The 21,981-nt window shown below is 35.1% G+C and overlaps 1 protein-coding gene across 1 annotated transcript in view; it reads right to left on the bottom strand.

The window, feature by feature from the left end:
* LOC103605162 (chromosome unknown open reading frame, human C3orf67) overlaps positions 1–21,981 on the bottom strand; it is a 165,724-nt gene that overhangs the window by 108,417 nt on the left and 35,326 nt on the right. Inside the window, exons 4-8 of the mRNA XM_008589747.1 lie at positions 12,962–13,098; positions 12,116–12,278; positions 10,178–10,300; positions 8,914–9,033; positions 5,205–5,539 (exon numbers count right to left, since the gene is read on the bottom strand). Of these exons, the coding sequence (XP_008587969.1) occupies positions 5,205–5,539; positions 8,914–9,033; positions 10,178–10,300; positions 12,116–12,278; positions 12,962–13,098 (878 nt within the window). The remainder of the gene's footprint in view (positions 1–5,204; positions 5,540–8,913; positions 9,034–10,177; positions 10,301–12,115; positions 12,279–12,961; positions 13,099–21,981) is intronic.

Here is a 21,981-nt window from a genome sequence, read left to right as displayed (position 1 = left end):
TAAAAGTCCCCAAACTCTGAACTGTTTGTCTTCTGGCTCAGAGACATTTGTTTGTTAAATATTCAATCACGCCCCAGTGCCAGGAACATCAATAGAGTTTGCCTGATTAACTGTAGCACAGCATATGTACGCCAAAGATGAGAATGATTTCCCCAAGGAGCCAGCACTTCCTCTGTTGAACTACGTTTCTTAAAAGAACATGCAGATGGGCATTTGGACAATAATTTCTGAATGCACAAAGCGAATTGCACTTGCTGAGTTGTAATTTTAAAAAGATAATTTTAATGACTCTTGAGGGCCACCTACTTGGTGCAGACGGGACCCAGGTTCTTTGCATCACAACTTTAATGTTGAGTTAGTCAAGACAGAACTCTATTTTAGCCCTTGTAAAAGTGGATGATCATATTTATTTATATTTCAATTGAGTTTTTAATTTAGTCCACCATGAAAACGTCTTATATAACATTCTAAAAAGTTCTGTAACAAAACACATCTGCAATATCCCAAACACACTTTTGGTGGCAGTTTTGAATTTGTAACTGAGATTGAGTCAGCAGGAGTATTTACTTTTGTCGATCGTTTTACTGACTAAATGTGTGAACCGACAGCACCTTTTAGCTGACCAACATCACTAGCAAACAATAGAGATAGTACAGGTATACTTCTGTTGTCAACTAAAGAGCAGTTATTTGCACAAATATAGCTAAAGACAGTCATAGTAGAATGAAAAAGCAATTTCTTCTCTGATGATGACAAGACGACCATTCAAATGTATCTTATATGTCTTCATAACAACCATTTCCAAGAAGCAGTTTACTTCCACCTCTTGAATTTTATAGGGAACTATGTAAGTAACACAGCTCCCTCTGGGTGACAAAGATAAGCAATTGTAGTGTCTATAATGCATTTTACTAGTTTGTAAACAAATAAAATAAAAGGAAAATGTGGCAGTTTTTAACATGTAACTAATCTGCAGCATTCCTGATGTTAAAAGGGCTTGGCCAAATTATTTTTGTAAACCTTTACCAGTTGCCAATGATGCTTTACAGACAAATTGCAGCAGAAGTTACCAGGACTGTATGGTATGGGCAAACATCATCATCTGACTATTTGGGGATAATGATGAGACTTCTCTAATTGTTCAAGACAAAGCGTTTTTCTATCAGTTACACTTCATGGTCTTTTAACTGACAACACTTTAAAGATTTCTTGCAAAAACTACTGTTCACAACTAAATGTTTATCTGCAAGATGCTTATCTTTTAGAAAAATAGTGAATTGTTAGATTCCAGACAGGTGTTTTATAACTTTCTTTAGCTGCTTGTAACAATGCAAAACCAAGTCACAGGGACCAAGATGCTTGTGACTTTTTCAAAGAGCTTCAATAGATAATAATAAAGACATGTATGGGCCAGCCCGTGGCTCACTCGGGAGAGTGTGGTGCTGATAACACCAAGGCCCCGGGTTCGGATCCCATATAGGGATGGCCGGTTCGCTCACTGGCTGAGCGTGGTGCTGACAACACCAAGTCAAGGGTTAAGATCCCCTTACCGGTCATCTTTTAAAAAAATAAATTAAAAAAAAAAAAAATAAAGACATGTAAATGCAAACAACCTAAAAGGATTACTCATACAGAATAAATATTAAATTTGCCTGGTAGATCTAGAGAGTATGTTATGTTGTAATTCATAATATACAGAAATAAAAATGCAAGGTAATATATTCAAAAAGAGTCCTTCTGTTTTTTTCTAACACATATGACATTTAAAAGTTTTTAAAGGCCACAGAGAAATATAATCAGCCTCATGTGGACTAAATATCCTTTCCACTGTGTATACACAGAGTGTGTGAGAAAGCAATGCAAAATCATTAGTCAAGTATGTAGGGGTGAGTGGTTTAAAATATAATCCAGAAGTATATGCTATCAAGAAAAAATAAAAATGAAACAGCTTAACTACTAAGTGCTAAAATACACCTTGAAAGTAACACCAGGAAAGCTGGGAAGAAGGACTAAAACGATCCTTTTAATCTGTTATTCGTCCATTTGTCCTTTGTAGGATTCCACAGAGTTAGAGAGAAGATATGAAATCTTTCTAGCTAATCTGAATACTGTAGGTAGTCAGTCCACATAATTCATGTCCAAATATGGATAATTTGAGGAGCCCAAATGTTCAAATTTGGACTGTTATACAAAATAAATTACCTGGCCTTACAAATATCTGCTTCAGTATGTGCTACATAGACAGAGTTTGGGAGAAAAAATGACAGTATTTCTAGATGAAAATTAAATTAGGAGAATAAAAAATATTAATATAAAACTATTTCAATTTGCAAACCAGGTGTATATACTAGAAGCCATGTTGGGAATAATGACATAAAATACAATAACAGTAGGATGCTTTTGTTTCAGATGCTGCAATGGTGTGGAAGGCACTCTGTTTTAATAGCTTTCCTAAGATAATTTGTTTTACAGGTAGTCTTGATTTTACAGCTCACCAAGAAATATATTTCTGTTGTGCGTTTTCAAATAAGAAGTACAACTTCAAAATTAATTGATATCAGGGATATTAGTATATATGGTTGCCTAAGGAATAAAATATACAGTAAAGCAAAGATAAGACACAAGCATATGCAAAAAACTCAAACTTCTGAGATTCTCACACTAAGATCTTAAGTGTGAATTAATTATTAGCAACTTAAATTACAAAGACAATGTATCACTGAAAGCTTATTTTAATTAGCCTTTACTATTATATGTATACTTTTCTTCTATCATAATAACATGATTTGATTTTGTCTGGTTTATATGCTACTGAATTTACCTAATTTCCTTTAAAAAATACTCAGTGGTGTAACATCAAATAGTCTTTTAATTACAAGTTACAAACTTCAAGCATAGTAAGTAATAATTACTCATTTGTTCACCATTATTTATAACATATTATAGTTTCCTTAAGTATAATTAGGTTACTCTCAGGATGTAACATTCTTAAATAATGCAAGTAATAGTAAGCATGCTTCAATTAAGTAAACAAATTTTTCTTCAAAGACTGTGTAAATAAACATTGTAAATATGTAATCCAATTTCCCATTGATTTATGCAGTTAATAAATGGGAGAAGTTATCCTACAAGAAAAGAAATCACCAAAAACAAAAACAAAAAGATGAAAAAAAAATTTGGTAATGAAGGGATCATTACAAATTCTAGAACTTGTTTATATATAGCCCAGCATTTTTGTTGGTCATATTTTTGTATCTTGGTTTGTATCTTGTTAATCTCTCTATCAGTGAACCCTAAAACTTGATAATACGGCAAGGCTTCTGCCCTCTCTCTGGCTGCCACTCTTAGCAGGTTCTGACTAAAGCTGTGCCAGTGCAGGTGTTAGCAATGAGATGGTCCCACCATAGACTCTAGCCATATGCCACTGGTCATGTGCTGATGGGCATGGCACAGAGGTGACCAGATAGCTATGCCAGTGAGAGCTTGGGTAATACATGATAAATTTGTTTTCAGTTTCAAGAAGCTGGTAATAAATACATGTCTGCATAATAAATGTTGAAGGATGTCAGAAGTAGAGTAGCTGGTAGCAAAAGAAAACACTTCAAGTGATACCAAATTAAAATATTCAGAGCTGCTATTCTTCATTTTCTCCATGCAGCTCTATTGCTTCTTCTCAAGGCTTATCCTTCATACAGATGGAAGAGGTAAGTTCCACACGTGGTGTTATTTAAAGGGAAGTTCCCCATAATACTCCCCTCATAGTTTTCCAGAGGACTACCATTTCCTACCTGCCATGAAATTTCCATTATTAGAGTAATTCTTTTGGGTTAGGTAAGAAAGATGGTGTCGTGCATGTGGGAAGGTGATGAACCCATCCCATTCATAAAATATGAATTAGTTGATCAGATTAGCCAGTTTATCCCTTAGAAGAATTGACAGCTGGGCGCTACTAGGTACTGAAACAAATGCCCATTTTACGGCTTTTTATAGCTTAATGTTAAAGGGTGAAAGAGACAAATGTGTTCAACAGCAACATTTAAAATGCTGGCATCGAATGTATCATTTATGTCTAAAGGGGTTTGTAGTAGGTTTATGTTTGGTATCACTAACTGTTTCACCACAATCAGGAGCAAGGATATTGTGAAAAAAGGATCCTCCATGCACTTTGCTGAAGTAAATCATTAAAAGTTGCAAAAATCTGAAAAGTGCCAAACAATCCCATGATATTCTTAACTGTCTCTATAGGTAGGAGCTATGGACTTAATCTATGTTCCACTATCCAAGGGGGGATTCTTCATCAGTTATAGTTATTGAAAAAAATTTTTATAAGCATACATAAAAATGTTTTTTTAAATTATGTTTATTATTTCTATATAGAAATGATTTGTATATCTTTACTAAATCTTCGCTTGACTGTATTCTGCTTTCAAAATAATTTTTTTCCAGAAAATATGAATGATCATTAGGAATAAAGTTAAAGAAATTTCACATACAAATTCATTTCATTAGGGAAAATGTTATTATAATGTATTAGGTTTTAAACAAATATTTCTGAACTATACTCAGTTTGATTTTTAACAAGGTTTTTTAACTTTTTATAAATTTACTAATTTATAAGATATATATATATACACATATTCTAAATAATTCCAAACAGAAAACCTCCTGTAAGGCAAGTCCCAGCACTAATTCATGATTCATTATCTAAATTTTAATTGGCACAACTCTTGAAATTCTGGGACCATATGGAAAATAATGAGTCCTAACAGGTCTAAGGTGAAAAGATAGCAGGGGGGTCAGAAAGCCAGAAAACTGTCAGTTCAGAATGCTTAGCAACAGCAACACAATTTCCCCAGAGATCTGGAACAATGTGTTCTCAATGTTTTACTAGTCTTGCTATCACATAACTAAACTGCATCTTATTTCTCATTTTGTGAGACAAAGATCAAAAGGAAAAATATAAAAACAAACCAAAAACTGGTTTCCATAGTTAAAAATGAAATTGGCTGACTGTTAATTAAAGAAAAGGCAGCAATTTAGAGTTACCATAACAACCTGATGCAACTGTTGACTGACATGGCATTCTGTTGCATTTTTATAAATAGTAGTTGATTTCCCCTCTTTCATTTCTACTAGTTTTAGTGCTTATTGGAGCTAATGGAACAACCGTGCTTTAAGACTACTTCACTCATCAAGCAGTGTACCTCTTCGCTGCTGTCACCACCATAAAAATCATCCTCCAACTGGGTGTCTCTCCTTGTCCCACTGTTATCCTCTTTTAGATCCAAAATAAATGGGCACTCCTCTGGGGACACATTCTGAGTCTTTCCATGAGGTGCTGATCGGGGTCTTGATGAGAAAGTGAAAATGTCTTTTGGAACAATATGGGTTTCCTCTACCTGTTGGTCATGTTCACTTTGCTTGCTGTCTTCTAGCCACAGGTGTGAAGTGTTGCAGGAGTCATCATCCAGAAGTAGAGACTGTCTGCTGGATGTCAAATGCTGAATGTGATCATCATTTTCAGGAAATATCCACTCATCTGACATACGGAAAAGACCAAAATTAGAGTAGTGTTCCATAAAAGTTTTATTTTAGACAGGTTAAAAATTTCTTGTTGTTGAAACACAGATTTGTTAAATAATGCAAAAGCCTAAAAAGGCAACTTATCCACCGTTTCGTAACATGCTAAACATTTAACCCACAGATCAGTGCCTACAGCTATGGGCAACTCATTTGTACTTCCTCTCCATCTGAGTTGAAACACTAGCCAGGAAATTTATAAGTCTGAAGTAATTATCACCTGTCTTGCAGCAAGTTTTTTATAGCACAATCTCATTACTTTGACATTCCAGAGAGGGAAAATCTTCCAAATTTAAAAGGGTTTGAGTTACTAATATCTCCTTTTAACTGCAAGAGGAAAGAGTACTTAGGCTTCTTTAAACAAAATATCTGGTCATTGTTCAGATTACAAATCATGAAGGAAAGGAAATCATGGAAAGGTTGACAGTCTTTTCTCTCCATGTTACAGACGAAACATGACAACTCACAGACTAAAGTGAGTAGACTTTTCAAGAAATAGTAAATTCATAGGATATATTTGTTAATCTGAGTGGTGGATTATGCTGGGTGAAAAAAAAACCTTTATGTTTAATTTTAGGAGAGAATGTTTTGACATGAAAATCTTTTTGCACATTATTTGTTTTCTTTAAAAATACTGTATACTACCACTGAAATATATTTAGTCAAAATTTTTACAAACTTCAATCTTTTATACTACATTGAGATAGATTTTATAACTCTATGATCCAGGCAAATTGGAGAGGAAGTCTTTGTAACGAATATCATTAAAAGCATGCTTACTTTCTTCTTTAGAATGACAAGAGAAAAAAGTTGATCATTTTCTCAATTTAGTCTATTTGTCCTGAAGTTTGCTTTTTTTGCTGCATTATTTCAATGGTAAAATCTTGCAAGAATATGTTCTGCAGAACCACAATGTGGACATGGAAATTTTATACCTGATTCTTGAATCCTATGATATTTATGATCACAATAAAAGTAACCAAGAAAGATTTAAGATTTGCCAACTCTAAAGCCTACACTGCAAAAGCAAAAAAAAAAAAAAAAAAAGACCTTCAATAAAAATAATATTAATGGCACAAATACAATGTTTCTCAATTGTATTTCTGTTTCTTAACTGAAGGCTACCAGGCTACCACTAAATAACATAACTTGCCTATAAAAAGGCTGATAAATGTATACTTACTCAAATATTTGCAAACTATAAAATATTTCCAAACTATAAATTCAAGAAGGGATTAATATTCAGAATATACAAGGAACTGAAACAACTTAACATTAAAAAAAATGATCCAATTAAATATGGGCAAAGGAGCTGTACAGACATCTCTCAAAGGAAGACATACAAATGGCCAACAGATACATTAAAAAAATACTCAATATCACTAATCATCAGGGAAATGCAAATCAAAACTACACTGAGATATCATCTCACCCCAGTTACACTGGCTATTATCAAAAAGATAAGAACAAATGACGGCAAAGATGCAGAGAGAGGGCAACGCTTCTACACTGTTGGTGGGACTGTAAATTAGTACAGCCATCATGGAGAACAGTATGGATGTTCCTTAAACAACTACACATAGGACTGCCATATGATCCACAGGAATCCTACTTCTGGGTATATATCGAAAGGAATGGAAATCATCATGTTGAAGAGAAACCTGCACTCCAATGTTTATTGCAGCTCTGTTTACAATAGCCAGGCTATGGAACTAACCTAAATGTCCATCTGTGGATGACTGAATAAGGAAAATGTGGTATATATGCACAATGGAATACTACTCAGCCATAAAAAGAATGAAATTCTGCCATCCACAGCAACATGGATGAGCTTGGAAAAAATTATGTTAGGTGAAACAAGCCAGGTGCAGAAAGAGAAATACTGCATGTTCTCTCTCATAAATGGGAGCTAAATAAATAAATATACAAATAAACAAGAAAGAAAGAAAGAAAAAGAAAAAACAACAATCACATTAATACATTGAACTTTTAGAAGGAGCGAACAGAACTGTGGTTAATAGAAGTGGAAATAGGTAGGGGAAAGAATTAATGAGAAATTGGTTAATGGACACAAAGAATGATTATGTATTGTAATGATGAATAAGTTAACTATCCTGATTTGACCATCACATATTGTACACAACTATTCGTAGTCAACTTTGTACCACATAAAGATGCATAATAAAATATACTTCAATAAAAAAAAAGAAAAAAGAAAATCGGTTAGGAACAAGGCTTTCATATTCTCAAGGACTGAGTCTGTAGGTATATGGCCAATGGTAGGCTGAATCTATCTCATTTGACCACCTTGACAGGAGGTGTAGATGATCCTGAATCAGTGGACCTGTGGGCTGATGAAGTGAACAGATTCACCGAGCTCTCTTATTTTGGACAGTAAACCCTTTTGTATGGTGGTAGGCATTATATGGGGTGCTTTGCAAATACGCAGGTGCTCTATAAATGCTGAAAAAGGTTACAAAAACTAATGCATTGCATTATGTCCATAGATATGTGAAGGAAATTGGAGGTAACGATATTTGGAATCTTCATTATGCAATTAACCAATTTGTATAACCTACTGCCAAACATATTATTAACTATCAAAAAGTCAAAGTAAAAGGAGTGTTTTACACCAAACAAACTCTAATTATCTCACTACCACATGCTTTTTTGGAATTTGTAGTTTTACCTCAAGTATTTCCATATCAATTGTAATGAATAATTTGGTGTGTTTTCTTAGGAAAATATGTAAATTACTGTGTAATCACAATATTGCAGCAAACAAGATAAATGCAAGAATGATCACCTAAACATCTAATTAGTTTTTCTACACAGTCAGATTTATGCTAGAGACACTAATTGCACCTAACATTTTAATGAAGGTTTCAACGTTGCATAAATAAGACTGACAAACTACAAACAATTTTCATTTATTTTCCTTTTTCTCTTGCTCAAAAACAATTTGCCTTTGTAAAAGTAGCACACACCTGCTAGGAAAGATATGTCGATGGGCTCAATGCTCTCAGCTCCAGCCATCTCCATTATAAAGAGGACTGGAGAAACGCAACAATAGATCATTTTTGGGGAGGGAGACAGTGCCATGGGACTTTCATTTGAACAGGACAACCAGTGCATTAAAACTTGAAAATAAAAATACTCTTTCATTCATTAAAGTTTGACATAAAATTGAGGTTAAAGTGGATATTTACAAAAAATTATATATTTTAGCAAATAACTGCTTCACAATTTTTCAGAATGATTGGGTTTAAAAAATATTTGGCTTATTTATATTTTATTAGTTATTAGCAAATATGGTGTAGTAAAGATGCCAACCTGTTTGATCGGGAGACTGGGGTCCTGGAGTGCCGGGGTTCAATGTTTCTGTAACTTGTTGGGACACAGTGCTGAGGACAGTTGTTTTATCTTCATTCCTGTTATTTCCTGAAGAACTGCCTTTATTGGAATAAATATTTTCCACTCTATTACATCATTTGATATGTATAAAAAGTAATTTTTGAAGAATGGTATGAATTTGGTATACTTTTCTGTTTGATTATTTAAAAGCAAATCAGAGGTACAGATATAGATCATATGCAGCTTTTTTTCAGTAGAATGTTTTAAGATGAATTCAGGTGAATTTTTGTAGAGATTCACCTTAAAATTCTTTGATTTTGCATGGGGACATTTTAGATTTAAGTTTTACAAATATGTGATTAAAAAATTCCAAAATCCGTATAATATTTATAGGGTCTTACATTTTTTCCTTGGGTTCCAAATAAATTGGAGTGTGTTCTTTTAAAATTATAATTCTTACTAAACATGACTCTTATAAACCAAGCTCTTTTCTTCAGAACCTTAAGAAAATGGATATAGTCATTACTGAAGAACCAATTTTTCTATGTACTCTCTTATAAAAATAACAATAAACCTAGCAGGCTGAATTTCAGCCAACCTAGGAACTTTACATTTTGAGTAATTATGCTAATAGATGTATACATGATACACTTTAGGCTTGATTGAGGATAGACTAATATACATGTGTATACAAATCTCTACATACATACCTCAGATCTAATATTTATAGGAATAACTATAAAAGCCACCTATGTTTGTCTAATGCTTTGCTGATTGCAAAGAGTTTAAATTTTAACCTCCGTTATATCATATTGGTGAAGAATCCAAAGGGAGAGACAGCAAATGTAAAAACATTCTGAGAAGAACCCAATTTAAAAAGAAAGGACATAAATGAAACATGAAAAATTACAATAAAGTTCAATTTTAGTAAAGTCTGCAGGCAGGAACTTCCTCTATCACATTTGGGCCATTTTTAAAAAACATTAAGTTAAGCTTATTCAGCTTTTCAGAGTAAAAGTAGGAATTCCTTTATTTCTTTGGTACTATTTAATCCAGCAAATCTCTGTTAGGGCTCTAGAGCAATTCTTTTGCAGAAAATTTGATTTCCACAATCCCTGTAGAACAGACATTTATATTTCAAATGAATTGGTTCATAATCCTTTGAAATTTACAACCTGCAGAGAGAGATTCCATTGCTCTGAATAATATACAGATATAAGATAGTATTGAAATAGTGCCATACCGCTGGGTGTCTCTGTCCTTTCTCTGCTGGTGCTTTTTAACCGTAATCTTCTTCTGTTATTATTCTTATCTGCTGATGCTTCTTGAGGGGGATGTGGATGCATAATATGTAGATTGGCTGGTACTTTTTCATATGAAAGAACAAAAACCAGATCAGAAAGTATCGTATGGCTTGAAGTAACTCAGTAAATATAATTATCACTATAATGAGAATATTCATGTATCATTTTGACATAATGTGACGCTGTATCAAAAATACAACTTATTCCTTCCTAGGAAATAGGGGTTTATTCCTATTCCGATATTAGAATAATAGCAGGCTTTCAAAATTACTGATACGTTTTACTTATGTAATATAACCTTATAGGGAGCCACAAGTAATTTGATTAATATTAATCTTACAACGGAACGGGCCGGCCCGGTGGCGCACTGCTATAGTGCGCCGCTTGGGAAGCGCGGCGGCACTCCCGCCGAGGGTTCGGATCCCACATACAGACCGGTTCCCGCTCACTGGCTGAGCGAGGCGCGGGAGCATCACCAAGGGCTGCGATCCCGTTGCCGGTCCCGGTTACAGCGTAGGTGCCATGTGATCTGAACTACTCCCTCTCTCCTCAGCACTTATTAAAAATGCAAATACAGTGGTTCAGTATCAGATCTGTCAGATCTACAGAATTAGAATATTGAGGGAGGGGCCAGAATAATTTTAACAAGTTCCCCCAAGTAATTTTTACACTCACCGTCATTTGAGAACCAGCACCACAAATGTTTTTCTTAAAAAAATAAAAAAGAAAAGAATGAAAAGCTATTAAAAATATATATCTTATGAAAAAAAAATTAATCTTACAAGATGTTATATTAACAAATATAAAAAATGAAACTGTCAGCCAATACAGAAAAATTACTTCTTCCTTTAGAAGAGTAAGTTAGCTAAATATACTTTCAACAAAAGTTTACAGAGTAGTTTCCAAAAGAACTTTGGAGAACTGACGTCAAACTTGGAGAATTCTTAAGTGTAATTTAATTTTGTAATAATAATATTCATAGCAGCATTTAACATGTACTGAATGCTCAATTTCTTGGCACAATATGGTACACTTAACTGGTTTTTCTCATTGAATCTGTACAAAGACTCCTTGAGGCAGCTGACCTTTATTATTACTACTGGTGCTAATAGCAATGGTATTCTCATTCTACAGAGGAGGAAACTGAGGCTCACTGGGTTTAAGAAACTTGATCAAGGGCTCACAAATAGTCAGTGGTAGAGCTAAGACTCGATATCTATGTTATTCATTTCCTAATCTCTGTTTTTATACTCCATGGGTGTTATTGTCTGTAATAGAGATCATTGATTCCAAAATCAAATCAAATGAACTCAAATGCCCCCTTTTTCAACTCTCACTAAAGTTAGACCAGTAAGTGTGAAAAAAGTGACAGGGATTTCTAAGTCTTGGGTTCTGGTCTCAATTCTTTCTAATGATTACAAACCACAAATAACTTCACTTGAAAAACGGGACAAAAGTCCTTTCTTCACTCACAGGGTTGTTTTGGTATCAATAAGAGAAAATAAAGAGCACTTTCCAAATGGAAGACATTAATTGAAAGATCAAATTAAGTTACAAAAACTTAAAATGCACACGAAGTTTCCAAAATGTAACAATAATGGTATGCTATTTTATTTCTGTATCAGTTATTATAAAGTAAAAACACAGGGTACTATAGCAGTTTGAGAAAACAGAGGAAATAGAATGAGAGGCTCCAGAAGATAGTATATGTATTAAGAATTCTAAATATATTTCGACATCCACCAACCTTTTTGTTATTAAATGATAATTCTCTGAACTTAAGATCTAGTCACGAATATAACTTCTGATTTATCTTAACAAGAACATTTCTCACTATTTTCACTAGCTAGCAGTCTTTACGCATGGTTCTTTCTTACCATGAATAGGAAGAGTCTGTTTTATTTGGTGAATATTTTCTTTATCTCCTTGCTCCTCAGACTCAGGTATCAGCAAGGTTGACATTTCTGCATTGTCAACACACTTCTCTACGGTGGGCTGCTGGCACAGTCGGTTATTTTTAGACCCAACAGATCTTATTGTCTATAAGAAAAAGAAATTAATCTGTACATTTAAAAATATAGAAATTACATTTATTTTCTGTAGAATTTACACAGGAAAAATAATATTTGGACAAATAAAGAGTGAGAAAAATCTAGAGGAAATGAGAAAGTTAAAAAGTGATGAAAAAAATTAATGTAAAAAATTAAAGAGGGGAGAAGAAAAATAATGTGGGATAAAATAGAAGATAAACAAATCTTCTAGACACATAAATTAAAATGTGCTTATTATTTGCTACCTATCTTTAGTAGGTAGGAGTTGAATTAAAAATCATTGTATATTTCAGAAATTCAGAGGAAATTAAAAACAAAAAACAAAACATTGGAGAATCTGTTCATTGTAAGGTGGCTGATAATGATCCAACTCCTTTTCTGAAGGAGACAGCAAAATGTGCTAACATATATTTGCCTATAAGTTTTGTGAACATATTTAATGAAAAGAATACTTGAAAATGCTAATTATGTTGACATGACAAAAAGGAAACAGTTTTAACATCTTTTAAAATCCAGAATTTCTGTTCCAAATTTATTCAAGCCTTCTGCTTTTCGTGTGGAGTCTCTCTCTCTCTCTCTCTCTCTCTCTCTCTCTCTCCACTGCTTGGGGAAGAAACCCTTCCCTTCCTGTGCCACTCTTGTTTAGATAAACTCTTCAAACTTTGCTCCTACCTCACTGGATATCCTCATGTTATTCCTTCTGCCAGAGAGTGGAGGTGGTCCAGGAACTTTGGATCCAAAGGCGATATGACAAACATCATGATTTTTACTGTTCCGCACACTACCTGTTCCTCTGTTAAGGAACTGATCTGTTTTGTTAGAGGAAGGTAACAATAAGTCCATTAATGGCTGTAATGACAAACACCATGCAGCAATATTTTTGAAAGTACAGCGTAGGTGCCATGTGATCTGAACTACTCCCTCTCTCCTCAGCACTTATTAAAAATGCAAATACAGTGGTTCAGTATCAGATCTGTCAGATCTACAGAATTAGAATATTGAGGGAGGGGCCAGAATAATTTTAACAAGTTCCCCCAAGTAATTTTTACACTCACCGTCATTTGAGAACCAGCACCACAAATGTTTTTCTTAAAAAAATAAAAAAGAAAAGAATGAAAAGCTATTAAAAATATATATCTTATTTTCTTTTTGAGGAAAGAATTTAAGTAAAATTATTCAATTCAACTGAACAAATATTTAACTGAGTTCTCTCCCAGGCTTTTCCTAGAGGTTGTCAGTGACATGAAACGGGGAAGACATATTACTCGCTCTCAGGGAGCCTGGAGGGAAGTGATAAGGCAAGTAAACAGGTCACTAACGTAAGGCAGTCCGGTGGGAATGAAGAGTAAGTGACCTCTTAAATGGACTTTGAATGACTGATTTTGAGAATAAGAGATGTAGAATAGCCTAGGCAGAAGAAAGTGCCTGAGTAAAGACATGGAAGAAGAAAAGAGGAGGGTATGCTTGGGGAGTAATGGTGACCAGTTTAGCTGGGAGGAGAGGCTAGGGTCATACTGAAAAGAGCCTTAAAATGTGAACAACCTACTCCAAATTTGGTAGGCCACAGGGAATCCCTGAAGGTTTTAGGGAGAAAGAGAGTAAACCGGTGTCACCTCTGGGACAGGGCAGTTGTGCTCACCAAATCTTGCTGCCTTTCATTCTGGGCACAAAGCTAAATCACATTTGAGTCTCCCCTGCAGTTATATGGGCCATGTGACTGAGTTCCAGCTAAAGGAACGTGAGAAGTGTAAGCCGCCCCAGGCCCCCAAACCTGCATAATCCCCTGTGCTTTCTTCCCTCATCTCTTGGCAAGATGCAGAAGATCTTGTGGAGGACTTTAAGGCCCCCAGGGGAGCCATTAAATGAAAGGTCTCTGAATGACCACATGGACTGCCGAAGGAACTCCTGACTGCCGACTGACTGAGGTGTTGTGACTGCAGTTAGACTCCTGACTAATAGAGCAGGGGAGGTAATGACCCTTAACTCAGAACACTGCCCGCTACCTAGGAAGCCTTTTGCTGTGCCCCACTTGTAATCAGGACCAAACTGAATGTTATGATGATGGCCCCGAGTAAGTCCACATTTACCATCCAGTCCTGGACATATATGAGCTACTGGCTACTTCCTGTCTGACCTGCTTCCCTGAAAAAATTCCTATAGCTAGCTAGTTGGTTTCATTAGCTTCTGCTATAGGTGGGATTAAAAACCATTCTCATGCAACAGCATAAGAAAAGGCACACATATTTATGAAAACATACCATACTCATGAAGCTCCAAATATTTAGGTCTGAGTGGAAGTAATGTGTGTGGACATATGTGTGCTTTGGGGGTCTGTTTTTGTGTTTGTAATAGGTAAAGCTGAAGAGATGGGCAGGGGCTGGATTGCTGAATTGAACTAAAAGAATTTTTGCTGGACAGAAGAACTGAGGTGGATGGTGAAGTGGTGAGGAGGTATATACTATGCTAGTTTTCTTCAAATTCCTGAAACCCTATTAGGGAGAAGAGAGAATCCATTTGTCCAAAGGAAAGAATCAGAACTAATGAGTAGAATTTACTTTGGGAAGCTTTTAGTCCGATATAAGGAACATCTTTCTCCACATCTGGCTGTTGAGGTGGTTGGTGAATTTTGTCATTGTGAAAGTGCTAAGCAGAAGTCTGGATAGCTATTCTGGAAATTGTAAGGCAGATTCAGACATCAGATGACTCCCTAACTTATATCTCTAACCTAATCCTCTCAAGCTTCACTCCTTATATTCAGTAGCCTTCTTGACCAGCTTCTCTTTAATGTCTTAAAGACACTTTGAACTGAAAACTAGGTCTAATGAATGGCACCACAGTCCATCCAGTTTGAAAAGTCAGAACTGAGGTATCATGCTTGACACCTTCCTCCATCCTCTCCATATCCAATTTGTGTCCACTTCTCCATGTCTCCTCCACCAGCACTGACATCTAAATAACCACTCTCCCTCTCCTGGACGGCCACAAAGCCACTCTGGTGCCCTGCCCCATTCCTCTTCCAAAATGCAGCCAGTCAGGTCTTCTACAAACATAAATCTGATTGAATCATTTCCCTTCCTTCACTTAAAGCTCTTCAGTGGCTTCCCTGCTTTATATCTTGCACCCCTTATTTTCTGCTCTCTCAACAGACCGGCCTTTTTGGTTCTGGTAGGCTCTGCCTACCAGAGCATACATATATGCTGTTCTCCATCGCTAGAGGTTCTCCCTTTCCCTCTTGGCCCTTATGTTTCAGCTCATGTGTCACGTCCACAGAGAAGTCTTCCTAGACCATCCTGATTAGGGGTAAGTTCCCCCAATATAGGCACTTCCATAAACCCTCCCTCACAGAACTTGTCACAGTTGCACTTTCACATGTATCTGTGGAATTCTCTGATTAATGTGTGCTTTAGTAGGTATAAACTCAGAGGCCTGTTTTTGTCACCCTGAACTGGCAACAATTAGCTCAGTGCTTGACACAGAGTAGGCACATAATAGATTCTTGTTGAGCAAAATGAATCATTAAATGAAACGAGTCAGATGGGAAACTGGATTAAATGACAGATATTTCTAAGATTAGAATTTCATTTTAAGAAAAATCCACCTGGAGGTTTTATGGGTGAATCGAGGAGGAAGACTGGACAGGACTGGACAACTCCGGGATGGGGCGATGAGACAGAAGGGTCAACAAGCACAAGACATTGATGTTTACAGGAATGGTGAGGTTCTCAACAGCCACAGTGCTATGCCACCACAATGGGATACCTATTTAGGTTACATTTGAAATTTACTAGGGTTATCAAATAGACCTGGCTATCTGTGCATCTGTATTTTTTCCCAACTGATGGAGTTTGGATGTGTTGTCCCCTCCAAAACTCATGTAGAAATTTGATCTCCAATGTGGCAGTGCTGAAAACTGATTGAGTCATGGGGACGGATTCCTCATGAATGGATAATGCTCTCCCTGGGGGAAGGGAGATTAATGAGTGAGTTCTTGCTCTATTAGTTCCCGCAAGAGCTTGTTGCTTAAAAAAACCCTGGCACCTTCTCTCTCTTGCTTCCTCTCTCTTGCTTGCTCTCGCCATGTGATCTGCTTGTACCCGCTGGCTGCTTGCCACTTTTCAGCCATGAGTAGAAGCAGCCTGAGGCCCATGCCAGATGCAACCATCCCAGAATCGTAAGCCAAATAAACCTCTTTTCTTTATAAATTGCCCAGTCTCAGGTATTTCTGTTATAGCAACACAAAACGGACTAATACATCAACCATTCATAAATATCCATTTGGAGTTAATTATTAGTCTCTCAGGATTGATAATAGAAAGAAATGATACTCAAATTCCAAGCCAACTTGAAAAACCTATTATAGACATCATTTATACCCTTTTTTGACCAAGTAGAACAAATTCTAGATTATTTGTTTTGTTTTCAAATGTGGATTTTCCCAGAAAGAAATGGACGCTGAGGGTACTGAAGGGCAGTATGGGTTACTGCATTGGCCTACTTGGGAATTCTGTACCAGCATAGGAGCCTTTTCTTTGTTCCCTTCCAGTCCTGGGAACTATCTGGCTTTGTGCCTATCTTTCTGTTCAAACATCTTACAAGGACAATTTCCTTGATGTCTTTTCATATTCCCTATCTATTCACAGGTTCCCCCCAATCAATTTAAGTTCTTTTGAGTAGAAAGACCATTTATTTGGTACTGTATGTACTCCCATCTGCGGAGCCCAACTTAGCACGTACTAGACAATAAATCTCACCAAAATTGTGGATAATATCGAAGATTAAAAAGAGGACTTTTGAGGGGAGGGAATATTTTAGAAATCATACTGATACAGTTCCAGCTATAATTTTGGTTAAAATAAACCTATTAAATAGTTCATAGTTATTAATAAAATTAAAATTCCTAAACATCTTGAATTTCTTAGAAGAATCTCTTGCTTAGCAGTAGACATTCAGTAACTATTAAGGATATACCTAAACCTGATATTCTATAATCTCCTAAATCACAGAAAATTAGATGTTATTCTATATTTTATAAGAGGGTCTACTATAGGATTTCTTTAAAGAGTAAAGAGTAATCTACCAGAGTGTATTTAAATTTAAATCTGCTTTTAAAAATTACATATTTTGGTATACTTTTTTTTTCACAAACTACACCAATACTCCACTATTTAGTATCTCTTTAATTAATAGACCTCTTTAAACTTATTACAATTAACACACCAATTCTTAAAGCCTATTTCACTTTAATAATTCTGTTTATAATCATGTTAGTTGTCATAATTATCTCTATAAACATGTATTATGCTGTATATATATTCTAATAGGGTCCTAATTAAAATCTAAAAGGAGAAGTAATTTAGACCTTTGGTTTCTAAAGTAAAAAGTAGAAGGAATAAAGTTTCTATAGTGAGAAAAATCTTAATAAAAGAAAACCAGAAGCAGAAACACATGCCTTCTGAATTCTAAAAGGAGTTCTTTTAAGAGCTGATATCAGTATGCATAATATAAGGCTAAAAATCAAGATTAGATTAAAGTCATGCTCTAGGCATTTCATTTTCTTCAGTTTGTGGAAAATGAACTTGGTGTAGGTCAGAGATGTTACCATTAATTATTTTGCCATTTTACTGAGAGGTACAAGCCTTTGTAGTTAGGCATGTAAAACCAGAGGGTCTACTCTCTAATTGTCTTTTAGAAAAATAAACATTCATTTTTGTCTCAAGATACAATGTTCTAATTATTATATTCATTTAAGTTTGCAGGGTTTTTAAAGCTTAACAAGAAAAACCTGCTGAATTTTCAACTCTAATCACTTAGGGGTTATGCTCAAGACTTACATCTATTATCTAACACTCAAATCAGAATTAAATCTGGTAGCAAAATCCAGACTTTAAATTGGATTAATTTTTATTTTAGTATATGTGTGGTAGTTATAAAAATGTAAAAAATACAAAAAAGGCTGATCTAGTATAACAATATTATTTTAGATAAGACACTTAAACTTTCTAAGCCTCATCTTCTTCATCCGTAAGATTGGGATAATAGTACTTAAGTTATGGGATTTTTTTGTTAGATTATATGAAATGATGCTTGTAACATGCTAACTGCCATGCCTAGTAGGGAGTAAATGCTTAGTGAATTAATACCTTCAATCGTGAATAGTATTTAACAGTTTACAAAGTCTTTTATTCCTTCATTAACCCATCCTTTCAGCAGTGATTGGGCACCTGGTCTGGGCAGACACTGCTATAGGCACTAAGTAAAACAGGGACTAGGTGGACATAGCCACCTCTTTCAAGGAGCTCACAGTCTCATGGGGGAGATGGATGTTAAAGCAAGTAATTCATAAAGAACTACATGATTAAAACTGTGATAAGAGCTATGAAGGCAAAGTCCAAAGGGTTATAAATGTGTTTAAGAAGGGCTTGGTATCTAATCTTTGGGGTGAGGGAAATAACGTTCAACTTGAGAATTAAAGGATGATGGATATCATAATGTTTACTCAATCTCTATGCAATTTCCATTAATCCTGCATGATATTATTCTTCCATCTCCACAGGAAAACAATCTCAGGCTCACAGTGTTTAGACATCTGTTCACACTCAGCAGGGGCTCAAAACCCAAGTGTCCCAACACCTCCTGGTGCCTCCTTTTTTACCACACATGATGTAGCCCTCAGTGGGACAGGAGAGAATTGCAGGGGATTCTTCCCATATCCGATATTTATTTTTATGCAATTTTGCAAAGCTGTCTAACCCAAAACTTTTCTTTTGCTCTCTTCAAAATGGGTCTATTAATGATTGTATAGATAAGTAACAAAATTTCATGGATATGATAATTCAATACATGTGATGAGGACTAATGAGGTTTGTGGAGATTCGAGCACAGAACATACTGCCATAACATCCTTTTGCAGAGGGATGAAAACTGGAGATTGGGGAGCAGGGCAAACTGAAATAGCTTCAGCGCCTGACAGGTAACACATACATGACAAGCAGGCACATGCAGAATGTTGGGGGAACTGTGGCTAATTTCAGATGCATGCCCAATGCAAAGTATTTTAATTAAAAACTGTTTTTAGACCTGATGAAGGACTGTCAGTCTGTAAACTCTGGAAGCATGATGAAAAGAAAAGCAGATAGGTAAATGACTACAGCAGGAAAAGCCCTGGGCAATTAAAATCAGTCTTCAACTTTTGTGAATAATTAAAACCAGTACTTAGCCATATCTCATTAACAAAAAGTTTAAGGTATTTTGGAAAGGCTTGTACCATGCCAAGACCACCATTATTAATCCTTTCATCAGGGCATGGTCCTCAGATTCTAATCATCTCTTCAAGACCCTACTTTTCAATTGCCATAATAAGATTTCCCACCCTCTTAACAGTCACAGTGGGGATCAAACTTCTAATACATTAAAAACTAAAATTAGAATATCTTTTTCTCTTCTGAACTGGAGTAAGACCTTAGACACTGTAAAATATCATTTGTGTGTAAAGTTAGGATATGTTGACAAGATAAAAAGCACAGGATATGACTTTCTTCACAAACTTTTAATTTATTAAAAAGTCAGAATTAGCCTACCTTTTGTTCTTTACTCTAATGAGCAAAGAAATCTTTTTTTAGAGAAACAATTTGATTATCTCAAGAAAATTTTTCATTTTAAATGAGGAGTACAGTTTATTTATAGGCCTTGGTAGATAATTTCCATCATTTGGGCTTAGAAATAGGGCAGTTTCCTGTAACAAGAGATGGCATTCCAGGAAGATGATGCTTGAAATTAGTAATGAGAAATTGCTAAAAAGGAGTCAGTAGTTAAGAATGTATCTCTGAAACCAGACTGCCTGGTAACATCCCAGCTCTAATGCTCACTAATTACTTGATCTTTGAGATCCTCAGTTTCCTGATTTACAAGATGGTGATTATCATGGTATCTACATAAAAGGGTGTGAAAGAGGATTAAACGGGATAAACTATGTAATGGGTTTAGTGCTTAAAACACAGTAAAGACTCACTAAACATTAGCTATGATGATGACAACGAAGATTTGTTGCTAAATATCCTTATGTGCTCAAGTCATTTGGCTAACATTTCGTCATTTATTTGATTACTCAATCAACAAATATTTATTGAGTTCCTGGTAAGTGCTTGTGAGCTAGGTGCTAGGGATATGATAATAAATAGGACCCCTACAGTTTTGAGGTTCACTTTCCAGTGGGGGAGAGAGCAATAAGCAAACAATTAAATAAACAACAATATATCAGGCAGTGATAAATGCTGTACTGAAAATAAAAACAGGGTGATGTGACTGAAAGAGTGTCTTGGGAATTACTGGAGGTCATTAATGACTATAGCGCCAAGTTCACCACTAGTGCAGATATATGTGAAAATTCACAGTTCAATTATAATATTTCAAAATTCATACTGATATAGTGTAACCATATATAGTTGTATTTCCCTATTATACCATAAATAAAAAATAGTTGTTTAATATTTAACTACATATTTATACATTTTATTTTTCCAATAATTTTGAATTTCCTTCTCATTATATATTTTAAATGAAAATATAAATATTAGATAAATGTATTTTAATTTTATGGCAATTTTTAGGCTCTTTCAAAATATAGAAAAGTATAAAGAAGAAACTAGAAATGTCCCATAATTGCTTTAACATAATATATCTATTGACACAATCATGAATACAGTTAGAAAATTAAAAGAAAATTAAAATTCTCTAATAGAGAATAGAAGTAAAAGTCTTATCTGCCCCTGCCTCCACTTGTCCCTGTTCTCAAAGGTTATTAAGTTTTTGTCTTTCCTTAAAAAATTTTATGCATATATCATACCTAGGTCTTTTAAATTTATATCAATCGGATCATACTGAAATAGCATTCTAGTGACTGACATGGCTTTGAGACCTTTCCAGACCATTCCAGGCAAAGCAGGTTATTCTTTGTATAGCTGCACAAAATCTTATGGAGTGGTTATTGAATCAAATCCCTACTGCACACAAGTAGTTTATTTCCAGGTTTTTGTTATTATAAGCAATACTGTCATAAACATCTAAAGGAGAAAAGTAAAGGTTGGTATGAGTCAATCCTGCAAAAGTAACACAATTATCCAATCAATTAAATGCATTTTTATACTTATTACTATCTTTTATGTTATTAAAGTTTTTTCATTGTTTGGCATAAATTTTGCAGAAAATTTAAAATTCACTCTATAAATGGTTTGTGACATCCTTGTAACATATTTCATAGATAGTGATCAGTATCTGATATGGATTGAATCGTGTCCCCCAAGTTTAATGTATTAGAAGTTTGATCCCCACTGTGACTGTTAAGAGGGCGGGAAATCTTATTATGGCAATTGAAAGGTGGGGCCTTGAAGAGGTGATTAGAATCTGAGGACCATGCCCTGATGAATGGATTAATAGTGGTGGTCTTGGCATGGTTCTGAGGGCTTTAAAAGCACAGCATATAAGAGTCTCTCTCTGCTTCTGCCGTCTTGCAATGTGATACCCTGTGTTGCTGAAGCCACCACCAAGAATGACCTTCGCCAGATGTGTTCCCTAGACTTTGGACTTTCCAGTCTCAGAAACTGTAAGCAATAAATTTTGTTTCCTTACAAATTATCCAGTTCCAGGTATTTTGTTATAAGCAACAGAAATGGACTAATATAGAAAATTGGTACCAG

This window comes from Galeopterus variegatus, unplaced genomic scaffold (assembly GCF_000696425.1).
Source record: "Galeopterus variegatus unplaced genomic scaffold, G_variegatus-3.0.2 Scaffold5633, whole genome shotgun sequence".
Lineage (NCBI taxonomy): Eukaryota > Metazoa > Chordata > Mammalia > Dermoptera > Cynocephalidae > Galeopterus > Galeopterus variegatus.
This window is presented reverse-complemented; position numbering and strand designations above follow the sequence as displayed.